We start from the raw sequence: 26,638 nt of genomic DNA on the forward strand, positions 1-26,638 counted from the left end.
ACAAGTCTGCATTCAGCTCTGCCCCACTTTGGGTGCTGGCAACCCATGCTGCATCGCTGCTTTGGGTCCAAGTTTTTTAGAGCTTTGTAAATTAACAGAGGTGCCTAGGGCTGGTCAAGTTATTACTGTATTTGAGGCAGAAAATGCTACAAGCCCTTCTTGTTTTCCCAGGCAGCAAAAATGCAACAGTTAAATGACCAGCTATTTGCTGCCCTTTCATGGCACCAAAATCACCATCAGAGCTGGGCCAAATTCTTTTGCTGCCTGAGGCAAAGGGCAAGATGCTGACTTCCCACATTCCATGTGCAGAGGATTACTAGACTGTCTGTTGCATCGTACTTCATCAATGGCAAATGGGCTAGCGGCCCCTAGATTCTAATGAGGATCTCCAGACCGCCTGTGCAGTTGGGTTGGCCATGCCTTTTAGGCACTAGCTCAGTTGCTCATGAGTTGATGCCTTGTAACCTGAGAGCCTATTTACAATTTTTTCTGCATACAGTGGTACCTCAGGTTAAGAACTTAATTCATTCTGGAGGTCTGTTCTTAACCTGAAATAGTTCTTAACCTGAGGTACCACTTTAGCTAATGGGGCTCCCGCTGCCACCGCTGTACACTGTATAGATATTGATGTCAATAAATGATTTGATGTCAATAAATAAAATATATCCCACTGCATCTGAGGGTAACAGACTAGTTTAGGGATGTAAGGTAGGCTGCATGGAATACTGCTTTGTTTTCTCCCTGCCACCTGAAGCAGCTGCCCCATTCTGCTTAACAGTAGGGTTGGCCCTCCAATAAGTAGAATCTGTTTCTATGGCTTAGACCTTGCAGAGGTTTTCACTTTACATATGCCTTTATTGATGGGCCCTCGTTCTAGATTCATCCACTAGCCGCATCAATCAACAACAATAAACAGGACCCCATCCATGCAAAAGAGATGGGTAATTATGTAATTACATTTCACAATTAGCAGGAAAGGTGGAAAGCGGGAAGGGAAGCTGATTTGTTTGGCTCTGTTGTTGAAGCCACTGTTTATTGTGGCTGATAAGTTTAGTTAATTTGGTGCTTTTAATTACATTTTGATACCTTGGCAGTTCATTAGAGGCTTGATAAGGATCAATGATACCTTTGGTTTCATATCAGCAAAGGCATGAATAACAGCTTGTTTACTTCTCCAGTTTTATACAGATAAGACAAGTGATCCTGAAATGAGGAAGCTACTGCAGCCTTATTGATGGGCCTCTGCCTGCTTGGACTTGTTTAAAAGGGAGGAAAAAATGATTAATTCTGAACCTGGGGGCAGCCGTGTACAAATGGCAGTCCCAAAGGTCCATTTTATGGCGGTTTCCTTATGCTGAACACAACAGGACTGAAAATGGCTTTTGGCCTATGTAAAGATGTTTCATGAACTTTTCATGAAACAAATTTACAATAGGAGCCTGCTATCTAAATGGTGAGGCTATTCAGGATACGGGAACTAGGATTGTTAGATGCCATAAACCAGGGATTGGGAACCTGTAGTCTCCCAGATGCTGGTCAGCTCCATCTCCCATCAACCCCAGCCAGCAGTGCCAATGCTAGTCAGTCACAACTGGAGTCAGAGCCAAACAACTTCTGCAGGGCCACACATCCCACATTCCTGTTTTAGCCTCAGTGGCTCCCATATGGCCCGCTATGACCTGTGCTCATCTCTCCAAGAAAATTGTATCACTAAAAGTGACCACCTTTCACAGTGAATCACTTTTTATGTTGCAAATTTTGGAGGCAGCACTGACAAATAATACTGCCTTCATGTTGGCTTAGCTGTGGCAGCATCCTCACCATTTTAAAAAATAGTGTTTTGTGAAACACAGACCTGTTTCAAACACTGTTTATAATTGGCTTGATCAGCAGTTTTCTCACTGATTTGGAATGGTGATATGACAGCAAGTATTGGGGGAGGTCAAACACAAGATAGAAGATCCTTCAACCAGATTTTCTTTTTCATTTTAGCTGAGTCTGGTCACCAGTCTTATGCCTTTGGGAACCATTTGAGATACCAGAGTTACCCGTGTTAGATTTTGGAAAATGACATTCATCATATTTCAGTTGCTGCAATTTCCCCCCTCTGCTCCTCCATTCTGCAGCGATGGCAAACGTATGGCCCCCTAGAAGTCATTGGACTCCAACTCTCATCATCCCTGACTATTGGCTATTGAGACTGGGACTGATAGGAGTATGAATCCAACAACACCTGTAAGGCCAGAAGTTCCCATTCATCTCACATGGGCCAGAAAGAAAAGTTTCTTCCATGAGCACATGTCTTTCTCATGCCCTTAACTACAGCTCGTTCTCTCTCCATCTGAAATTTGTAGTGGAAAGGTTGCTTTGGGCCCTGTTATTGGCATCGATTCCTGCTTGCCCTGAGACCCAGTAATTCTCTGTTTGCAAATGAAGTAGTAGATATAAAAAAGGACCACAGGCACACTAAACAAACATCAAAAGAACTTTGATCAGCAAGGCCGCACAAAATGAGAGAGACCCAGTCGTATATGTCTGGGCCACAGGCAAGGCAGAGCGTGCTGCCTTAATTCCTTCTTCTGTGCCATGAGGTGGTTTTGTTTGAAGAATCTGCAAGGTGTTTTTACGCACCGCAAGATATATATACACATACAGATGCATGGTGAAGGTGGAAAACACACAGAGACGGCCGTCTCCCTTTTTTTGGAAAAACCCATGCTTAGATCCATTTCTCTGCCTTTTTGCTGATAGCCAGGCAGCTCCTGTAAGAAAGCAAGAGATCAAAGACATGTACTTCCTCAGGCCTTGGCGTTCAGCCACTTTACAGGCCAGCTGTTTTGCTTTGAAAGGGCATGGAGCCTGAAGACAGATTTATCTCTCCTTCAAGGTCCCATGTTCTATTTTATCACACGGTCTGCTAAGTGAACGGGATTAGAGAGCTCTCATTACTTGCATGTGTTGAAGAGCAGAGATTTATTGAGCCTCCTCCTGAACATAAACAGAGCGTCTGAAGCAAACACTCAGGGAAGGAGTTTCCACAGGGGAGTGGAAGTTAGTTGGGCACTGGGGGGGGGGGGGAGCTGGATTTGTTCATTAAAAATCCATACGCAATTCAGGTGGGAGGAATGGAAGAGTTGGTGCTGGGATTTAGTACAGTCACCCAGTTCCTGTGATTGGTGTTTGCATCACAGCCCAGATATATCTTTGAATATACCAGGGGTAGGGAAGCAGCAATACGGTAGGCATAGAATGATAGCACTGAAATGAATTGGTGCCTGAATTATAGTGATTTTGGTCACATCTGATTGCAAAGTGCCCATGGAATTTTTGTTTATATTACATGCTACCTGTATGCATGTGTTTATAGATAGACAAGACAGATATGGATACTGAATATATATCCCATGTTTTCAATATAGGTGGCAGCTAATGAAACAGAAAACATTGTCTGTTTGCTTGTTTTATTGGGAAGCACTTCTAAACCACTTAATGGTTTGTTTGTTTTAATAAAAAAAACTGCAAGAGATATAGAAAACAAACAATAAAGCAGTATAATAAAATCAGTAAGCCAGAATAAATAAATAAATAAGCACATAAAAACAGGAACAGGTAAAAGCAAGACCTCAGAAAGAATAGGGTCTGATCTTATAGGAAAATTCTTGGTGAAACAATAATAATGGAATGCCTTTGGATCCAGTAGATTTGTTACTGGTGCTGCTCCTGCACCACTGCTGTTAACTTCCTGCTTCAGGGCCTTATGACCACAGCTGCTGACACTTTAGGGAGTGCCTTGCCATTCTTTCGGCAGGTGCAGCTGTGCAGGGGCCTCCACAGCAGAAAAGCACATCTCCTTCCCCTGTTGGTAGAGGGAAACCTTGGCATCTAGCAAGGCTACTCTATAACCTAAGTGTAAGAAATAAAAACTTTATTTGAATAGCTTCCTTCCAGTCAGGGTCTCTTAAAATGCTCTCTACTCTGATCCAGACTTTTTTCTTTTTCTTTTGTTTTTTGCAAATGCCTCCCGTTTTTAGTCAACAGTTTTGCTGATCACCATCTACTTTGCTGTCTTTTGCAGAACTTGGTCTCCCAAAGAGAGGATGCTGTCTGGTCTTTGGGTTCATGTTCAAGGATAAGTACCGGCGAATGACTGAAGGTTAGTGCAATGTCTTGGCCTCTGTTATTTTCACTTGCTCTGCCCACTCTCCTCCCCATGCCCTCAACCCACTTCCATCTGTTTTGTTAACTTGGGTCACATTTGAACAGTAGAGGCAAGTTCTTTACTCAATTCTGGGTGTGCTCATGCAAGTCTGTTCTGAGTAAACTGCAGTAAGGGAGCAGGGCCAACCCAAGACATTTTGGCACCAGAGGCGCACCACAAAATGGTGCCACTCCTCCCCACCATGAAGGAAGATCAGGAACAAGCAGGGAAGAAAGCCCAACATTGGGATCTGCTACCCCTGTGGATTCTGCTGCCTGAGGCTGTTGCCTCACCTTGCCTCATGGGGTGGGGTGGTCCTGTGAGAGAGAATACCCTCCCATAGACTTCCTGTCCCAACACTTCCTGCTTCCTTTGTTAATCCTGATCCAGCAGGGCTTTTCTTACGCTCTTATGAGCCACTGCACTTAGATCAGCAGTGGAAAGCCTTAGGTCTGGGGCCAAATGTCACCCTCCGGGCCTCTCTACATGATTCTTAGGACTCTTCCCAGACCACAGCTCTCACCAACCCTGCTTCATACCCTCAGTGTTTTTGCCTGTCTGAAATGTGTCATTGAACTCTGGTAACGCCTCTGGCTTGCCTAGATGGAAGATATGTGAGTGTGTGTAGAAACTAGACTTCTGGTTTCTCCACCTACTTTTGCATTTGGCCCCACATGCAGGCCTCACGAGGTTGCCCAGATGGAACTGTGGCCTTCTGCTGCTGCTGCTCCACCTCATCATTGCTTCTTCCTTGCTCACCCACCTCTCCCTGTGGTCAAAGAGTTAGTGAGCAACTGTTGGCGGTCTTTCCTATTATGTATATCTCAAGTCTTAAATTTGGTTGGAAGATTAAGGCCTTTGGGTTATAGCTGCTGGCTGGAACTTGGAAGCTAGGATGGTAATTTCACTCGGTACCTGAGGGTTCTTCAGCTTTATTGCAGAAAATATCTGTCAAAAGCCTTTTCTAAATGCAGATGGAGGCTTCAGCTTGCAAAATCTGTGCTTAGCTGTAGCTCTAGAACAGAGAAGCAACATTACATCATGGCTTTAAAGCTGCCCAAACAGGCATCCCTCTCAGGGATGTTGATGGTTCCATGGGGCCCACGTGAGCCCTTTCCTACAAAATGCAAACGTATATTACTGTTAATTCCCTCTACCAGCCAAGCATCTTATAAGCAACCATTGATTAACTGTTTCAATAGATGTGTGTAATTGTGAACAGAAATCATTAAACCATTAAAAACACTTGCAAGTAAACTCAGTTAGCATCTCAGCAGCCTATAGCTTTGACACTTGCTGTTTTGATGCAACAGATGGCGTCTCTAACACTGCCATATTTAATGTCATTGGTGTCAAAAGTGGAAACAGGCAGAGATGATCTTCAAATTGCTTATCCTTGACCACAGAAGTTCATAGTACGTTTTCCTTTCTGACTATAATTACATTCCAAGTTGCTGGTTCCACAGAAGGGTCAGGAACAAACCAGGGAAAATGGTTGCATCTATGTGATCCCCTCCCTCTAGGTAGTTTATGAAAAGTCCCTTCAAGCTAAGGGCATTCATCTTTCCTTCTCTTCAACAATGATATTATCTTTGATCTGCCAGATCCTGGCTCAAGCCACAACACTCATTGGGTGACTTTGGGCAAGTCACTGTCTCACAGCCTAGCCCAGCCTTTCTCAACCTTGGGTCCCTAGAGCTTGTTGGACTACAACTCCCATCATTCCTAGCCGGCATGACCCACTGGTCAGGGATGATAGGAATTGTAGTTAAAGAACATCTGGGGACCCAAGGTTAAGAAAGGCTGGCCAAACCTAAGAAAGAGGGTGGTTGTTCTGAGGAAGAAAGTAGGGCAAAAGGGCAACATGTGCATGGTGTTCTGCAAACCTTATAAAAGTATGTAGTTAGAGTTTATAAAACAAGGCAGTTGTGGCAAGTGTAGGGGGCCCATGGTCCTCCAGATGTTGTTAGACTTCAGCTGTCATTGCCTTTGGCTATGTTGGCAGGGACTAAGAGAAGTTGGAGCCCAACAACATTTGGGCTGGCAAGGTTATCTGACCCTTGAGCCTGTAGCAAGGGAGAAGAATAGTAGCTTATCAACAGTTCTACAACCCTTACCCAGTAAGAGCTTATGATACTATATTCAACCAACCACATTTCCCAATGTAATCACAAGAGGAATAGGTATGAAACCTTGTAATTACATGGTTCAGAATACAAATTTGCCTAACTTAAAAGTTGTAATATTGGAATGCAACGCAAATATAACTGTATTTCCTTGTGTTCTTTAGCTGTTCATGAGGCTTTGCATATATGCAGAGAAAGAGGGAGAGTTTTGATTTAATTTGCATTTAGCAAATTCTGGAAGGAGAGTTCTTTTATTTCACTTTCTGCCTCATCATATAGTGAAAGGGCCAAGAAAATATAGGTTAGGGAGATGGCTAACAAGGAATGAACAAGAAACCTTTCACAAAAGCCAGTGTCTGCCTGGGTTGGGCGTAGTGCTCAATCAGATAAGGATAGAGAACACAAGCTCTCTATACCTTCCTGTGGGAATGTTAAGGAAGGTGGGAGAGGATATATTGTTTTGATATTATCTCTCCTCACCCGTGCTAGTGAGTAAACAGCGGAGCATGTTCCCTTTGCAACTTATTAGAAGCAAGTTGATGATTCGTTAGAATCCGTTAATTAAGCAATCCAGTCTGACTTGTCCAGTATGGATTATTCCTGATAAGTTTCCCCTTTTATTTCCTTCTTAAAATAATAATAACTCAACACAGTCTTCTGTAAAAGTAAGAATAAGGTTTTACAGTGGTACCTCAGGTTACATACACTTCAGGTTACAGACGCTTCAGGTTACAGACTCTGCTAACCCAGAAATAGTGCTTCAGGTTAAGAACTTTGTTTCAGGATGAGAACCGAAATCATGCTGCAGTGGTGCGGCGGCAGCAGGACGCCCCATTAGCTAAAGTGGTGCTTCAGGTTAAGAACAGTTTCAGGTTAAGAACGGAACGAATTAAGTACTTAACCCGAGGCACCACTGTACTCACATTCAGTTCACAGCAGCAATCTGAAGGCAGGCTTTAGCTTGCGGTTACAGTGAAAAGAAGTCTGGGCTACATCTCAGACTTTCTGCTTGTGGGCTCTGTCCTATGTGAAGCTTGAGCCATGCGCTTGCTAAGAACCAGGAGATTGAGAGTGAAAGTCCAAGAGTAAAGAGTAAGAGTCCAAGAGAGAGATGGTTGTGGGGCCAGAGCTTTTATCTGGTCAGCTAGGGTCACCCCCATCTACCTTGTCACACGCAGGGGGAGGAAGCTCCAGAGCAGGTATGACAGGAAGGCCTCCCTGTCTGGAGCCACATTGTCCTGTGTGTCCATTCTAGGCAACAGGAAAATATTGTACTTGACTGCTCTAGTAATAATACATCCCACACTTCCTAATACTCTGAAGGTTTCTAAGCTTTCTCTACAGTTCTCTACCATGTGCCATTAAAAAGTCTGCTTTGGTGGTGTTTGCTCAGAATTACTGTCTGAATAGCAATTTACGCTGAGGACTCAGATTTAAGATATAGTACAAAGAAACTTGTGAATCAATTTAGAACTTATTGTGGAATAAAATAATTTTATTTCATTTTTGTGTCCAAGGTGTTTGTAATTAGCAAGACATTTTTGAATTAAACCAGGGGCAGTTTGTACTTTGCTTATAGAAACAGCTGCACTAGTTGTGGGGGGTGGGGATTGCATTTCCCAGCAATATGATGTTGTGATTTGAGTGTTGGAAGGAATGACAACAAAGAGGTTCCCACAACAGAAATTATTACTTAAGGGAAGAGGTCTGGTTCTTTCATAGTGAACAAGTAACAACTGTGTGTTTGCTGCATGAAAGGAATAACTTGGAAAGGCCCAACGAACAGCTGACAAAATGCCTTGAATGATTGGGGCTAATCAGTTCCTTGAAACCGAGTTACTTGGGCTTGGAGGGGGGGAAATAAAATAGAAGAAGCGAGTTGGAGCAGACAATATGCTAATTAGATTACAGACAATGCTGGATTCAAGCTAGAAGGCTCTCCAGAGACAGCATATATATATAATCACAGTGCGCACAGTGATGCGCAATTTCACACATTCAACAGCAATGATCATATATGCTAATTCAACTCTAACAATCTGAGGTATGTGTATTATTAGGCATGCAGAAAACTCATCCAATGATCAGTACACAAGGGGGGTGGGGAGAGAAAGAAGTTTCAGCAGTTACTGACAGTTTTTTCAGTAGCCACATTCACACCACACATTTAAAACACTATGATACCACTTTAAACAGTCATGGTCTGGATCTACACTGATCTGAAAAATCCTATAAAAAAAAAAAGCTCCCACTGCAATTTCCCATTGGTGACAGATCACTGCTCTACGTCGCCCTCTGGTGTCATAATTTCTATAACGCATTTTGGTTTCCTCCAAAGAAGTCTATAGTTTGTTTAACTTAGTTAGGAGGCCACTATTCCCCTCCCAGAGCTCCAATTCTCAATTCCCTGTGAAGAGGGATTGGCCATTAAACCACTCTGAATGTGTAGCATGGATGTGGTCTCTGTCTGGCCCACTTCAGACAAAGCAGTAGGATTTTGGAACAGCAAGCTCAAGGAGGAGATCATGCTGAGGCTAGTGCCTATTTAATTAAGAATTTATTTTCCTACAGCAAAACCTGGAAGTGAAGCCTTAATCATGGATACCTCCTGAGACCACATGCAGACTGCACCAACCCTTCCAGACAGTTTGGGGCATTTCACAGGATTTTATTTTTTTTAATGATGACCTACACATATTAAACATATCCCATGCCTTCTTCTATCATTATAGGTTGCATTTCTTCAGAAGAATGGCAGCCATTTTGTTTGTGAGGCCATCATGAGTCATGCCAAATGTGTTCTCCCTGAGGAGATTTTCCATTAGCACTGTGTATTTTTCCCAAATGTTATTCAGGCTTCACATAAAGCCTCTGTCAACATTCAAAACACCTGCTTGTAAAGGAATAGCACAATAAGAAGCTGGTGAACTTTAAATTCCTGTGCCTATTCTAAAGCGTTTGCTCTTTGTTTTCAAAGACCCACAAATTCATGGCATTGCCTTTAAAATGTAATACTGAAGGTCTCTCATTAGTTAGTATCAGTCTCCGTTTCAAATTTGCTGACAAAGTCTCAAAAAAAATCAATCAGCTTCCTGACGATTTCTGTAATCACCAGTGATTTGTTGCCATACGCCCAGAATTTACTGGACATTGCCTGTATTCGGCTCTCGTAAACAGCATTTCGACAAAAATCGCTGAAATGTCCAGGAAAATATGGACGTACGGGAGCCCATGTCAGGCGTGTACATTTTGGCAAATTTCAAACGAAAGAAAAAAGAAAAAGAAAAGCTCAAATACTCAACAACTTTTGTGTCCGGATGTTCACTTATTGAAATATGGCAACCCTAATAGTAAGAGGGACGCGGGTGGCGCTGTGGGCTAAAGCCTCAGCGCCTAGGGCTTGCCGATCGAAAGGTCGGCGGTTCGAATCCCCGCGGCGGGGTGCGCTCCCGCTGCTCGGTCCCAGCACCTGCCCACCTAGCAGTTCGAAAGCACCCCCGGGGGCAAGTAGATAAATAGGTACCGCTTACCAGCGGGAAGGTAAACGGCGTTCCGTGTGCGGCTCTGGCTCGCCAGAGCAGCGTTGTCACGCTGGCCACGTGACCCGGAAGTGTCTGCGGACAGCGCTGGCCCCCGGCCAATAGATGTGAGATGGGCGCACAAACCCCAGAGTCTGTCAAGACTGGCCCGTTCGGGCAGGGGTACCTTTACCTTTACCTTTAATAGTAAGAGACAAAATACACGCGTGAGTTGGTTTCTTTAGTACAAGGGTCAAGAAACTCTCTTCGTTTTGTTAAATTACCACTAAATTTGCTTTTTAATAAATGGGGGCATGAGATCGTTCTTGGTAGAACCTCCTATGCAAGAAACCCCAGTGAAATGGGTAGAATTTTTGCCCCTGACTCAGAGGTTACCCACTTCTGTTTCACTGCTAGCACTTTCCTGGAGCAGCTCAGACATGTAAAAAAGTAGACATGCCCAACTGTGCATTAAATTATTGCAACATCAAATCAAGCTAAGGGCAATATCACCCTTCCCTGCTAGCTCTTACCACTTAGAAGGGAAATCTTCTGCAGATTCTGCCCAAGCTCTTCCTAAGTTCCAAGGTGTGACAAGATCCCAGGGGTTCCAGGGTTTTCAGCCAGGGTTTGTGTTTCCTTTGGAAAATTAGGCACCACAGAGGCTAGAGTGTCTTTATGATAAATGGTTTATTTACACATCAACCTGAGCCTGCTTAGGAAGGGGCTCACAGCAGCAGCACCCCAAAAATGCAGCAGCAACAATAAGCCCAAGCATCATCCTTTCTCTGCAGCCTAACTTGCACTGCAGGGCACAATCCAGCTTAATGGTTGCTTTCTCTTCTTCCTGGTTACATCACTCCCAACCCTACCACACCATAGCTTCTTAGCTTTCCTTCTCTACCTCAGGGAGAGGCCTTCCATTTGCATTCTCATGCCTATGTAATTTGATCCTGTGTTGTGTTAACACCTAATCTTTTGATGCTCTGAACTCCCTAATTGCCGATCCCTTTGGGCAGTCACCTCACAAACAAGTCTGTGTGACCTCATTAACACTTGTTGATTTGGCTAAGATTACAATATCCAATAGACAGCCCAGGTAGTGTGCCTAGGTTAATCAACTCTCCACATAGGCTGATTCCAGGGGATTAACAGTGGCTACCCCACATCTTAAATACACATGAATCTGGCTATTAGCGATCCTAATGTACCAGTTCTGATTAAATCCCAACATTTATTAAACCCAAGCATTTAACACCCACAGATCTATAACAATATACTGAGTGGTATAATATTAGTGAGACTTCATACCCCTTTCATAGCATTTATATTGCTCTTTTCATTTCAAAAATGTTGTGGTTGTTGCCATATGATTAATGGGGGATTGCTGGGTAATGTAGATGTATTGTTCCAGTAAAGGAGTTGCTTTTCTGATTTTCCTTGTGGCCTGATTAAAGATTGACATTATTTCTTTGTGTCTGGATCACAAGGTAGCTCTGGGGTACTAGATACAAGGAGGAAATTAAACTGGTGACAGTTGTAGTCTGAACAGAAGTGCGATGGAGCTGTTGGGTAATGATAGCCTTGATGTAAAGAAGCGTTATACTTAATCCTCCACCATCTGTCTTCATTCTACTAATAACCCACTCAATCAGACACTGCAGACTGTTTGTTAACATTCAGAAACAAATACATAATCACTAGGAACGTGCCATTTCTCCAGCTGGAGAACGATCCTGATAAAGTCAGAACTTCTCCATGGGCAAATATGCAAATATGACTTTACCTGAGGATAAAGTCTAAGGCCACATTTAGTGGCCTACCAAGCCAAACCATGGCCCACAGTATGGTGGCTCACAAGGGGTTGCATCAACCTCTTACGTTTGCTACCTGGTGATAAAAACAGGGATTTTCAAAGGCTTGGCAGATGTGTTAAAGCAGGTGAGTCGCAAGAAGGCATAGGCATTGGCATTAAACCAACTGCATGAAGCAGTTCATGTTAACTTCAAACTTGCTAATTTTTCCTAATATACCTATTTCAGTACAGTGGTACCTCGGGTTAAGTACTTAATTCGTTCCGGAGGTCCGTTCTTAACCTGAAACTGTACTTAACCTGAAGCACCACTTTAGCTAATGGGGCCTCCAGCTGCCGCTGCACCGCCGGAGCACGATTTCTGTTCTCATCCTGAAGAAAAGTTCTTAACCCGAGGTACTATTTCTGGGTTAGCGGAGTCTGTAACCTGAAGCGTATGTAACCAGAGGCGTATGTAATCTGAGGTACCACTGTGTGCAACTTTGCCTACTATGCATGTTTTTGCAAAGCAGTTAATATTACACATTTTGTATGTTATTATTGTATTTCTATACCACCCTTCATCTGAAGATCACAGGGCGGTTTGTGTGTTTTTGCAAAGCAGTTAACATTGCACATTTTGCATGCTATTATTATTATTATTATTATTATTATTATTATTTCTATACCACCTTTCATCTGAAGATCACAAAGTAGTTTGCGTTTGCACTAATATATGCATTTATACACATGTTTTACTCTAGTATGTTTATTTTGTACACGTTCCTTGGCTGGAAGACTGCATTGCAAACTTTGGATAATGTTCAGTTTGCATAATGTGCAAATTAGGTAGGTTTGCCTTTAAATGCAAATAGAGTCGAATTTCTCCCCAATCTCCAGGAAGGATTGCACTTAGAAACACTGCCATAGGGAGGCCAAAATCACACATCCCTAGGAGTCGGTGCTGACCTTCCTGACTTAAGAACAGCTTGGTGGTTTCTTGGCAGAGCTTAAAGTTAAGAGCAAATTTTAATTTAGCAAAACTTTTAGATAAATAAGTTTGAAATAGATTAGACACATAGCTGCTCCATGGAGCAATGTGATGCGATGGAAATCATCAGATAATGAGAGGGCGTTGCTGTTTCATATTGGCTTAGGATGCCACTATACCTGTCAACCGTAAGTCCAGCCATCAAGCAGCTGCCTGTCAGCCCAACCATACCCTTCTCCCACAGAACTAGGACTCTGACATGTTCTTTACTTCTGTGCAAGCACTGCAGTCAGATGAGGTCTCACTTCCTATTTTACTCACGCTCTCCTGCATCTGACTTCTTGCCAGATCTGTAGCGACTGGTTAGCAATCGGCAGTGCAGCAATTATAGCATTTTTTTGGCAGTGACTCATAAAATGACTAACAAGCACTATTAAGCACAAGGAGGTGTCAGCCTACTCCTCTGCCACCTGTTCAGCAAGCCGGTGGCTGATAGTTGGTACTCAGGTCCTCTTTCCCATATGCAAAAGACCAAGAGCACAGGTGAGCCACTATTCCCTTCTTAATTATTATTCGTTTCTCATTCGCCTACTTTGCTAATATATTCTACAGGTGTGCATTTATGCTTAAAAACATCAGAAATAGACCTTGTAAGTCAGAGGGAATATTTATTCATGGTAGTTCCATGTAGATGATATGTGGGTGTAGGATGCATAACTGGTTGTCATTATCTTGTGCGCATTCTTTTGCATTGTCTGAGTGTATGCGTTATGCACATGGAACATCCACAGGAGCAAGCCTCAGCACACATACCTTTCCATCTCTATAACCTTTAATCTAAACAGGTATGTACACAAGTAACGCCTACCAAACCGACCCCACTTGCTTAATCTGTCCACCATGAAAAGTGAGTGGATTATTTTAGACATGAGAGACATGAGTAAGGAGTAATTCAAAGGAACATGAGACTGAGGCTTGCTCCTCAGTGTGGCTAAGGATGGGTTGATCGGTTTCACAGGCACTCATTCATAAATCCATGCTGTCCCGTTCCCAAATTAATCTCTGATTATAGTGATGATTGTGATAATTAGAAAGAAAAGGAACACATTTTATTTTCAAATATGTACATAAATGCATATTTAGTCAAAAAAAAAGACATACTCAGTGCTTTTTTCTGGAAGTACCGTATTTTTCGCTCTATAACACGCACCCGACCATAACACGCACGTAGTTTTTAGAGGAGGAAAACCCGTAGGCATGCCACCCGTAGGCATTCCCTCCATAACACACACAGACATTTCCCCTTACTTTATAGGAGGAAAAAAGTGATTGTTATGGTGCAAAAAATACGGTACTCAGGGGTATGCATTACCGACACCTTTCCCCCCTGTACATACTGTACAGTATGCACTGTACATACTTATTAGTATTTATCTCAATGTGCACATTTCTAGACTTATAGAACTGTAGAGTTGGAAGGGACCATCGGGGTCATCCAGTCCAACCCCCTGCAACGCAGAAATCTCTTGTCCAACATGTGGCTTGAACCCATCCTTCTGAGATTAAGAATAATTGCATGCTCTACCAACTGAGCTACCAATGCCATTCATACTTGCACATGCTGCTTCTACTATGGAAGGGCTCAGTTTTAGCTTGCCCTTTGACGCAGCAGCTTCAGAGATCTGTTGTCCACCCAGCCTTGTGTTCTGCCTTACCTTATGTCCAAACTGAATCTCAACTTGTCTTATACCCTGGTTGCCTTGCTGTGCTGTAGTGTGGGACAATGTGCAAAAACGAACACATCCACAATGACTTCCATAAGCAACACAGACATGGGGCAGTGTTAATGATTCACCACACTGTTTCTATAATGTCTACACAAAAATGAATGCACAGCTCATTGTAAACACCAAAATATCAAGCTGGTTAGATTGTGTTGTACACATGTAGAATTTGTCATTGCTATATATAAAGTTCATCTAAACCAAGAGTACAGCAAATGGTAAAGCACATCCTACAGTTTTTATTTGTGTTTCTGGTTTTTTGTAAGGATAACTTACAAAGGATAACTTCCAGGATGAAGCATGCCTATGGTTTTGACGGCCAGTTTCCTGAATCATAGCACAGTTTCAAGGACTTCAGTATGGTATTACTAACATATAATGCTACCCCTTATACCTTCCTGTTTGATCTATTCCTTTTGAACAGGCTATACCCCTCAATTTCTACATTCCATTCTTGAGTCTCATCTCACCAGGTTTCAGTAATGCTTATTAGGTCATGTTTGTCACCCTGCATTAAGAGTTCAAATTTATCTTGCTTGTTTCCCATACACTATGCATTAGTATAGAGACAACTGAAACCACGAGTCATTCCCTCCAGCTTCTTCCTTCTCGTAAATAATAATAATAATAATAATAATAATAATAATAATAATAATAATTTCTGTTATTTGTACCCCACCCATCTGACTGGATTGTCCCAGCCAATCTGTGGCTTCCAACATATATAAAACAATAAAACATTACACATTCAAAAGCTTCCCTATACAGGACTGCCTTCAGATGTCTTCTAAAGGTTATACAATTACTCATCTCCTTGTCATCTGATGGGAGGGCTTTCCACAGGGTGGGTGCCACTACCAAGAAGGCCCTCTGCCTGATTCCCCTGTACATTCACTTCTCACAGTGAGGGAACTGCCAGAAGGCCCTTGTTGCTGGATCTCAGTGTCTGTTTCTTGCTTCAGGTTTACAGGTTTCTGTAGCACCACCTTCATTTCCTGTGAATCAATGAAGCTGTTATCCCCCGTACCAGGTGTTCCTCTGCCATCTGTATTGTGTCCTCCACCACTTTGTCTTTCTTTAAAAGCCAATGTAAGATGGTGGCCATCACTACACCACCACATCTTCTTTTAGTGATTTCCATAATTTGACTGTGCACTCTGTCTGTCCCGAATCATCCACCATTCAGCTTCACTGAATGTCACCAAACACTAGTGTTACGAGACACAGAGAAAAATCTTTTCTCTCTCCACTTTCTCCACATTGTGTATACTTTTACATGCCTCCGCCATGTCCCATCAATGAATAACAGGCTAGTTAATATTTTCTTAACATCACAGAATAGATCAGATTTTTTTAAAATACGTTTCTCCTTGAACCCCACCCTGTTCCTAGCTTATTATGTATGATTCAGATCTGGAGGGGGGTGAGGGGGGTGCAGGCACTTATACATGCAGATGAAAGCTGCTTTATGGTTTATAATTATCTTGTACCAACCCTCCAAATAATTATAACGCGTGCATATTAATAATTGATCTGGAACGGCAGCCCTGTGCCACGGAGCATATGATAGAAAGGGGGAGTTCAAGCTGGGTTTGCATAATGCGCCTTGGTCTGAACGGCACAACTGGTGAAGTGGCAACAGAGGTGCACACATTTGCATACATGCGCACACCCCCTCCCTTTGCTGGAGTCATTGAGCTATTAGAACAATTAACTGGTGCGTCCATTAAAGACGAGGCGGCAATTATTTTGTTTCTAATTTGGGATAAATATAAAAGCCCACTTGTGCAGCTGAGTGGCTTATTTGTCCTGCTAAAAGGGATCTAATGGGGTGACTGTTGTCAACAGAGAAAGAGCTTCTTCTTTCCCATTTGTTTCTCTGTTAATTCGGTATCTCTTTCCATTTTCTAATGAAAACTTGAAAGAAGAAGAGAAGGAGGGGAGGAGCTTTATAAGCAAAAAGTTCCCCTTGAGCCAAAGGAACACCAAATCAAGGCTATTAAATGACACGAACAAAAACAAAGGTGAGGAACAGCACTATTGAGAGAACACTTAGGAGGCTGAATGGTTTGTCAATGAAAGGTTGCTTTTTTGGACTAAGGCTTATTAGCTTCCTCAAGCAAGAAGCCTCTCAGGCAGTTGATTGTGCATGTCCTGTCAGCGGTGGTGCTCAGAGTCTCCCTGTTACAAAAGAGGTTTTTCAAAACATGGTACCACTGCCCATTATCCAGGCTTCTGCCTCCAGATCTCCTTTCCAAAGCTGGAGCCAGAGAACCAATTTTCCTCAACAGCACTGGCTTTTGCAATGGGCAAATTATGGCTATTACCATGGAATTGGGGCCATGCTCAAATATTCTGATTTTGATTTTTGAGTCAAGAACAGCCATTTCAAGAACAGGGAAGAAGAAAAGACATAAACAAAACAATTCTGCAAATACACACTTGTGAATGCACCCTGAAATAATTAATGTTGTTGTTGCTGCTGCTGCTGTTAATAACAACAGTATTTGCTAGTCACTTTATACACAAAATGCAAACAGATAAATCAATTGAAAACCAAATCATAAGACGCAAGAATGTTGAATAAACCAGGGCCACAACTTATCAATGAAATCAGAACATGGTTTGCAGCTCAACATGTGTGTTTAATTCTCATCTCACCACTTTAATTCTCTTACACGAGGAGGAGCCACCCCAGTCACTGGACTTGGGGACACTGGGCTGCATCACAATGTCACTGAAGACAACTGAGAGAGGAGACCTTCCTTGATCAGTCACATGCATCATCAAGCCACACAATGAACAGAAATGTGTCACGATCCTAAATAACAATTCACCGATGGCCAGTGAAAGCAAATAAGGCCAATGTAAATGAGTAAGAAAATGAGGATGTTGGGGAAGTTATTGGGAAAGAGGGGCTCTTTTTTTGAGAGAAGGTGGCACCAAAAATATTTACCATAAAATTGTGAGTAGTTTTGGTTCAGCCCTAAATCAATTTCTGTCATCTCAAATCTCATCAGAAAGCTATCATTTTGTGAATCAGAAATACCAGGTCTGTTGTTCTGAGGTTCTCAACCCCTGTAGTCCAGCATCGCAGCCTGTGCGCTGGTTCCCCACTGATTCTCATAGCATCATGTGGCTCAGTTTTCATTCTTATCCAAAGGGAAACTCAGTCAGCGATGAGAAACCTGTGGCTCTCCAGATGTTGGATGACAACCCCACTCATCCACCCCATGGGTGGATGGGCGTTGGCACTCAGTGAGCGGCCCAATCAACATCGAAACTCTCACGGTGTTTCAGTGTTCAGTTACTGCAATTCGTTTTCAGAGCAAGCAGGTTTCTGCTTGCACATCCTAAGTAATTAGTAAAATCAAGCAGGAGCGGGAGAGAAATGAGATGGATTGCTAATGCTTGCACGCTGCGGTACAGATACAATTCCCTGTGCACAGCCCTAACACACGAAACCCTTACAAAATCACACAGTACTTGAAAGCCATTCGGGCTCCCATACCTTATAAAGGATATGTAAGCAATGTAAGCCTTGGTGTGTGTCTGTCTCGTTATTGCACATGATTCCCCCAAACCACCACCAATTCTGCTTATAGGACCTTTGCACTGGATTTCCCGATAGTTTTATTGCTTGCTCCTGTTGTCTTGTTAGGTAAAAATCTCCAATCATACTTTGTCTTTTACCCATCTGTCACTGGAAATGAAGGTTCTGTCCGCTCTGTCGCTTGGCAGTTGTGTGATGGGGGATGCTTACATTACTCCAAGCATGTCACTTTCATCTTGCCGATGAGATGCAATTGCAAGTGATTAGGAAAGGCAGCTCCTGTATAAACTGAACGGAGCCTTTTGTTCTTTGCCTGCCAAAGGGAATTCTAATGGAAGCTGGGGGAGGTTGTGGCGAGCACCCAAGAATTTGTTTGAAATGCATCTTTATCATCAGGGTGTTCCGTTGGTGAGTCTCTCGCTTTTGCTTGACATGCACGTTACTCAAATGAGATGTCGACACAAGTTAAACCTGAACAGAAAACAATCTTTTGTTTTGCCTGGCATCAAGCAGGGAGGAGTCTCGGCTAGGCTAGCTGGTGAAAACCTCCTGGTAAAAAGCAGGCACCTCTCTGAAAAAGACAAAAGGCTGCACCTGAGTGGACTTTCTTCGGGGCAAAACTGGTTGGGTTTTGCACATAAGCACAATGTGCAAAAAGGCAATTCCATCTAGTGGAAGGAATGGGAACTTCTCAGATGTGTCATGGAAACTGCATGGCTGCAATTCAGATCAAGGTTGTATGTGGCAGTGGTTAGTGTTTCTCTAATATTTGTGCATTGGGTGTAGGTGACATTGGAGTACAATGAGGCAGTGCAGGTCTGGCAGGTGGGTGTTGAATACAGGGGCAGAGCTACCTGCCCTGGCACCCAGAGTGTGGTGCGGGGCTAGCTGCCTGCACTGTGAGCTTCCCTAGCCACCTGCCGTCCGCACAGTGAGCATCGGGGGGGGGGAGCGCTGCTAGCTGTCCATGGCAGCATCATCCCTAGTGGCCTGCCGCCCGTGCAGTGAGTATCCAGGGGTGCTGCCCTCACAGTGAGCGGGGCTGGGTGGCACTGCACCGCCGCACCCACCTTCCTCCGCCAGTGGTTGAATACAGCACCTATTGAATGTCAGACCAGTTGTTGAGCCTACTATTAATTTTTAAATGTCACCTAGTAGAGTGATGGTAGCCCAGCCCTACTGCCAAAACAGCAAAGGGAATCTGCAGATAGGGATGAGCAAAATAGATTATTTCTAGCCCATGTTACTTTTTGCATCTACTCAGCTTCATTAATTTCAATGCATCTGATCTGACTAACATTAGATGCCACCCACTGTCCTGAAGATTCCATTTTTGGGCTTATTTGGGGGGCTTTTCAGGGGGAAGTCAAAAGTGGGAGGGAGGAAATGTGTTTTTATCAGGAGGCATAGGAGAGTTGAACAATTATGGAGGAAGAGATAGACCTATCAGCAAAGGCAGAGGCAGAAGCGTCTGGATTATTTTCTTTTCTTGACACCCTTCCTTTTGTATCATTCATACTGACTGTGGTCAGCAACCATCCCAACCATCCATGCTCACCCAAAGTGGCACTGGAAGGATACCATGTTATATCCTTAAAAGATGCATCACCACCACCACTCCAAGAATGTCACTGAAGAATGCCCTCTCACTTTAGGGACGTGTGGATAGGCTCCAAAAGTAGGAAAACATCATCTGTGCCCAACACCAAATTTCAAAAATTATCAAGAACTGCATCACAACATTCAGAGAGGTGCAAAATCAAGAGGGGATACTATGTGAGCTTCCAGTTTGTCATTCTTTTCCAGTTCTCTTGTGCTCAGGTCCTGCTTGTGGGCTTCCTGTAGGCATCTGGTTGGCCATTGTGAGAACAAGATGCTGGACTAGATGGGTCATTGACTTGGTCCAGCAGGGCTCTTCTTATGCCCTCCTATCTCTCTGCACCAAAGCCTTCTCTCTGAAACAATGTACTAAGGTACCAGACATCTCTTAATAGCACCTATTCAGGCATAATTGCCCTATCCGTTAAGGTACATGGCCCTTTTCACGTTCACTTCCATGTCTCTGGATTCCATGATAAACTGTTTCCCAGTGGGTAATATTTCATCAACAATGCAGGTCACTTCATTGACTCAGCCTCTACTGGACCAGAACCTGCTATTCCAGGTCTGTTTATACCATTAAGCCAACTTAAAATGATGCTATAAATCCTCCAGTGATCTGTCTTAGCCTCTCTGAGAAACTAAAAATGAAACTATCCTCAGGCTTCAAACTGCAGTATTTTTACAGTATTTCTTCATTTGCCTTGAAGACGTTCACCAAGAGCTGAAAATGGTTAGCATGCATTTGAATCACTATTTTGTTAGCAAAACCACACCCACTTTCTGCATTGCTGGATGAATACTAGCATGCTAAACTAGAATCCAACTAGCATGCTAAACTAGAATCCAACTGCCATGATGGTCTAAGGTAAAGGTAAAGGGACCCCTGACCATTAAGTCCAGTTGCGGATGACTCTGGGGTTGCGGTGCTCATCTCGCTTTACTGGCCGAGGGAGCCAGCGTTTGTCTGCAGACAGCTTCCGGGTCATGTGGCCAGCATAACTAAGCTGCTTCTGGCGAACCAAAGCAGTGCCCGGAAATGCCATTTACCTTCCCGCTGTAGTGGTACCTATCTATCTACTTGCACTTTGACGTGCTTTCTAACTGCTAGGTTGGCAGGAGCTGGGACCCGTTGCAGGGATTCGAACCGCCAACCTTCTGATCAGCAAGCCCTAGGCTCTGCGGTTTAGACCACACTGCCACCCACATCCCAGCATGCTAAACTAGGATCCAAATCTGGGAAACTGCCATGGTGAGTCTAGAGATAGGCAAATCTCTTTATTTCCATGCCCATGCCTTTTTTGCCAATGTTTACCCATAGGGTCGGGCTATATCTCAGTTATAGCGGACATGTTTTCCATAATAATAATAATAATTTTTATTTATATCCCGCCCTCCCCAGCTGAAGCTGGGCTCAGGGTGGCTAACAACAATCAAAATAGTTCAACATTCTAAAACATTCATTATAAAATTAATTAAATCAAATTAAAATCAAATTAATGGCAACCATCAAGCAAAATTTTGTGCAGATTGCAAGAGGAGGGGGTCAGGCTGCGCCCTGACAAAAGGCCTGGTGAAACAGCTCTGTCTTGCAGGCCCTGTGGAAGGATGTCAGGTCCTGCAGGGCCCTAGTCTCTGGTGACAGAGCGTTCCACCAGATTGGAGCGGCGGCCGCGAAGGCCCTGGCTCTAGATGAGGCCAGCCTAACCTCTCTGAGGCCTGGGATCTTTAGGGTGTTTTTATTTGCAGACCGTAAATTTCTCTGTGGGACATACCAGGAGAGGCGGTCCCGTAGGTACGAGGGTCCTAGGCCGTATAGGGCTTTAAAGGTTAAGACCAGCACCTTAAACCTGATCCTGTACTCCACCGGGAGCCAGTGCAGCTGGTACAGCACCGGATGGATATGATCTCGCAGCGGACTTCCGGTTCGGCGCCAGCGCTAATGGCTGCTCCCTCTCCGAGCTCCGGAGAGAGGACGGCTCTGCGAGTTCGGGTCTGACCCGCTACGGCAAGCGGGGGACCCCTAAAATCACAGGAACGGAGCCTGTGAACAAGGAGATTCGGTGGGCACCTGAAGCGCCCCCCTTTACCGCAGAAAGAGCCTTTTTAAAGGCTCCGGAACGACAACGGGGAGCGCGGTGCTGAGAATCGCTACCCAGCCCGCAGGGTGAAGCCGCGTCGCCATTAGTGGAGAGCGCCGATTCCCTTCCTGAATAATCTGGACAAAAAAGACCCGTGAGTAAGATTGAACCTCTATTCGTATCAAAACTACCTGAAATTAGGCTGAAAACGGGAAAGGCGAAAATTAAGGAAGTCTGCCTTCCCCCGACTGCATGACAATTAAAGCAACGAAAGTTACTGAGCTGCATCCATATGGGATATTGTCTTTAACTGCTTGAATCCGACATTTGGACTTTGACTATCCCCTCTAGCTTGCAGGGCAGAGGGGAGGAATAAGTGATTTTATAAGCTGCATGACCAACTTAAAGGAAAGGGAACTCTCTGCAGCCTTCAACCTGGCACAAACTGCTATTAAAACAAAGGAACACTGAACTGACTTTAGACTCCTGTGAAAGTAACAAAGTGGAAATCTCATTGCTTATTTGTTACAAAGTTTTGGGACTCTGTGGACACAATATATCAGGGAAGGCTGGGACTCTATCTATTGGGAAAGTGTTGCAAGATACATATAGAAGCCTCCCGATAAATCTGCTTTTTAAATACTCTTTGCCTTTGTTTGCGGACATTTTGATTTGCTCCCTCTAGAGGGTAAATTAAAAGTTGCTACGCTTTGGGACAGTGGAATTTTCCTTTAGGAGAAGGCTCTCGTGGGAAACGACCTTGGGATATGAGTGGCCCAGCAGACGAGATAAGCACGAGAGCCAAGACAAGGCAATATCAACAACAGCTACAGCAACACAAGAAAAGAGGCTCGATCTCAGGCATAACCCCTACAGTGACAACAGGACAAGAAAAAGGTACAGCAGTCTCCATGGATGCAGTGTCGCAAGCCCTTCTTAAGATAAACCAGTCTTTGGAGAATCTAACAAAGCAGACGGCAGAAAATACCAAGAAATTGACAGAGAATTCACAGAAATTGACAGATTTAACAACAAGACTTGACCTGAATACAGAATCTATAAACAGGCTTACGCAAGAAAATTCTGCCACACGTCAAATTGCGGAGGAAGCCAGAACTATTGCTGGAGAGACCCAGGAAAAATTAGAACCGATTGCCAGGAAGGTCTATGACCACGACGCAACTCTGGCATTGTGGGAACTACAAAGAAAAGAAAGGAATTTGAAACTACGATCAATTCCAGAGGACGAAGGAGACAATCTTACGGATTTTTTAACGAAAGAGTTTGCTGATTCCTGGGAAGATCTAGAGGAAGACGAATTTAAAATTACAACAGCATTTAGACTGGGCAGAAGACAGAACAGAAAGGCGCCGAGAGACTGTCTGATTACCTTGAGATCGAAGGAGGAAAGAGACAAAATTCTAAGACTGCACTTTGAAAAGGCCTTACAAATTGGGAACTCACCGATACAGATCTTTAAAGACATTCCTAAACATATTTTGGACTTGAGAGCTTCTTATAAGGATTTGGTCTACCTGTTGAAGAAGAACACCATTCTCTTCAGGTGGGAATTTCCACAGGGACTGTCTTTTGATTATAGGGGGAAGAAGGTGAAAATAAAGACGATACAGGATAAAGACAGGTTCCTGCAAAGAAATCAAGAAGATTTACAGAAAGGAACTGTAGACCCAATTGCTGAGCAAAAGAGTGTAATAGACATCCTGAACCTTTCGTTTGGACAGAATCTTCCACCACCAACAGAGGAGGAACAACAATTGGGAGCTGTTGGAGGAATACCAGAAAAATAACAAGATGGCCCTGCAATTCCTTAGCTGGAATTGTAATGGGATGAACAGTCCTTTGAAGAGACGACAAGTATTCCATATTTTGTACAGAGAACAACTGGACTTGATTTGCTTACAGGAAACCCATATAACTAGAGCACACAGGAGATTGCTTATGAATAAAAAATTGGGACAAGAATTTATTTCGTCGGACAAAGTGAAAAAAAGAGGAGTTGTGATTTATGTAAAAGAGAAGTGGGCTCCAAAAATGATGTTCAAAGATGAACAAGGAAGATATTTAGCGGTGGAGATTCAGGTACAAGGAGAAAAATTTTTGATAATTGGGATCTATGCACCAAATGAAGGTAAAGCAGAATTCTTCAAAAAACTCCATGAAACTTTGACGGATTATTTGGAATACAATATGATAATCATGGGAGATATGAATGGTGTAGTTTCTACAAACATGGACAAGACACAAAGACTGACACTTACTAAAGAAGGGAGACTCCCGAAGACTTTCTTCGAAATGACTGAAAATATGGACTTAATAGACATTTGGAGAACAAGGAACCCTCTTGAAAGAGAGGGAACCTTTTTCTCCCATGCAAAGATGACCTGGACCAGAATCGACCAAATATGGGTTACTAGTGGAATGGCTCCGAAGATTAAGAAGGTAGAAATCTGCCCGAAAACCTGTTCCGACCATAACGCCGTGAAGATGGAAATGAAATTTACAACAACTGGTCAGTTTAGATGGAGAATGAATGACACCCTATTTCGAGATAGAGAGATCCACATGAAGGCCCAAAAAACTCTAAAGGACTATTTTGAAATCAATCTAAAGGGCGAGGTGGAAAAAAGAGTGATCTGGGACGCAAGTAAAGCTGTGATGCGAGGATTTTTGATTCAACAAAATTCAATAAAGAAGAGGAAACAGAATGAGAAAAAGGAAAAAATTTTGGAAAAGATAAAAGAAGGAGAGAAAAAATTAAGATCAAAACCAAAGTCCCAGGAGATTTTGAGGGAGATTAAGTTGTATCAAACACAATATATGGAATTGATGAACCAAGAGATAGAATGGAAAATAAAGCAAATGAAACAAAAGACATTTGAGTCGGCAGACAAATGTGGTAAACTTCTGGCATGGCAACTTAAGAAAAGACAGAAATTAAATACAGTCACAAGTCTAGAAGTGGATGGAAAAAATATATTTAAACCCAACAAGATAAGAAATTGTTTTGTGAGTTACTTTAAAAAACTTTATTCCCAAGGATTACAAAATGAAGAGGACATAGATAAATTCCTTAATAAATATGGATTACAAAAAATCTCTCATCATAGCAAGGTGGATCTAAACCAGAGAATAACAGAACAAGAGATAGAGGGTGCCATTCAGGACATGCAATTGGGCAAATCTCCAGGGCCAGACGGACTGACTTCCAGATATTATAAATCTTTAAAGGAATGGCTGATACAACCGTTAAAGGAAGTTTGTAACGAGATCTTAGAGGGAAAAAAGGCACCCGAATCGTGGAAAGAAGCATATATCTCACTCATACCAAAGACAGAGACTGAAAAGACTCAACTGAAGAACTACCGCCCAATTTCGTTACTGAATGTGGATTACAAAATTTTTGCAGACATTTTAGCAAAAAGATTTAAAAGAGTACTGATGGAGAAGATTCACAGAGACCAAGCAGGCTTTCTCCCAAAAAGACACCTCTCAGACAATGTTAGGAATATAATAGACATTTTGGAAAAGTTAGAGGTGAATATAAATACTAAAGCAGTTTTGATATTTGTGGATGCGGAGAAAGCCTTTGACAATATTTCATGGAGTTTTATGAAAAAGAATCTTCATGGGATGGGGGTAGGACAAGGATTTGAGAATGGTATGGGTGCAATATATTCCGAACAAAAAGCTAAGTTGATTGTAAACAATGTAATAACTGAGGAACTTAAGATAGAAAAAGGAACACGACAGGGGTGCCCAATTTCCCCATTGCTTTTTATTTCGGTCCTGGAGGTGTTGCTGAACATGATTAGAGACGACCAGCAGGTTAAAGGTGTAAAGGTCGGAACCAAACATTATAAGTTAAGAGCGTTCGCAGATGACCTGGTTTTGACCTTGCAGGAGCCAAACACTAGTACAAAAAGAGTGTTGGAAATAATCCAACAATTTGGACAGGTAGCTGGATTTAAATTGAATAAACAAAAAACTAAAGTCTTAGGGAAAAACCTAACAGATATGGAAAAGAATAAGTTTCAAGAAGAGACAGGTCTGACGGTGGTTAAGAAGGTGAAATATCTAGGGGTTAATTTAACATCTAAAAACTTGAATCTGTATAAGGACAATTATGAAAAATGTTGGTCAGAAATTAAAAAAGATTTAGAAATATGGTCAAATTTGAGATTGTCAATGTTAGGCCGAATTGCAGTGATTAAGATGAATGTATTGCCTAGAATGTTATTTTTATTTCAAACTTTGCAGATTATTGACAAGATGGACTGTTTCAAGAGGTGGCAGAAAGATATTGCGAAATTTGTCTGGCAGGGCAAAAAGCCCAGAATAAAATATAAAATTTTAACAGATGCAAAAGAAAGAGGGGGATTTGCCCTGCCGGACTTAAAATTGTATTATGAAGCAGCAGCATTCTGCTGGCTGAAAGAGTGGATGCTCCTCGAGAATACAGATATCTTGGACTTAGAAGGTTTCAATAATGCATTTGGCTGGCATGCATATCTATGGTATGACAAAATCAAAGTGCATAGTGCCTTTAAAAATCATATTGTAAGGAAAGCGTTGTTTAATGTTTGGATGAGATACAAAGATCTGTTGGAAAACAAAACCCCTAGATGGTTGTCACCCTTAGAGGCTAAGGCCCACAAGAAAGTTAATATGGAGGTCGGATGGCCAAAGTATTGTGAGATCTTAGAACAGGATGGAGAGAAACTGAAATTAAAGAGCCATGAAAAATTAAAACCCAAAGTACAAGATTGGCTCCACTACTATCAAATAATGGAGGTTTTTAAACAAGACAGGAAAATTGGCTTCCAGGTGGAAAAATCAAAACTTGAGACAGAATTGTTAGAACCCAATATTAAGAATTTGTCAAGAATGTATAACTTGCTGTTGAAATGGAATACACAAGACGAAACAGTTAAATCAGTTATGATTAAGTGGGCACAGGACATTGGTCATAATATTA

At 42.7% G+C, this 26,638-nt stretch overlaps 1 protein-coding gene and 1 long non-coding RNA gene across 4 annotated transcripts in view; one reads left to right on the forward strand and one right to left on the reverse strand.

The window, feature by feature from the left end:
* The window catches only part of KIRREL3 (kirre like nephrin family adhesion molecule 3), a 767,195-nt gene that overhangs the window by 423,229 nt on the left and 317,328 nt on the right, over positions 1-26,638 (forward strand). For all 3 annotated transcript variants that reach the window (XM_082200407.1, XM_082200409.1, XM_082200408.1), the window contains one exon: positions 4,076-4,153. In XM_082200407.1, the coding sequence (XP_082056533.1) occupies positions 4,076-4,153 (78 nt within the window). The remainder of the gene's footprint in view (positions 1-4,075; positions 4,154-26,638) is intronic.
* On the reverse strand, positions 5,115-7,394 carry LOC309519608. The gene is made up of 2 exons (XR_014213869.1): positions 7,248-7,394; positions 5,115-5,315 (listed from the first exon to the last, which is right to left on the reverse strand). It is a non-coding gene; the product is annotated as an uncharacterized lncRNA (long non-coding RNA).

The sequence above is a fragment of the Podarcis vaucheri genome (assembly GCF_965113315.1).
Source record: "Podarcis vaucheri genome assembly, chromosome: 15".
Lineage (NCBI taxonomy): Eukaryota > Metazoa > Chordata > Lepidosauria > Squamata > Lacertidae > Podarcis > Podarcis vaucheri.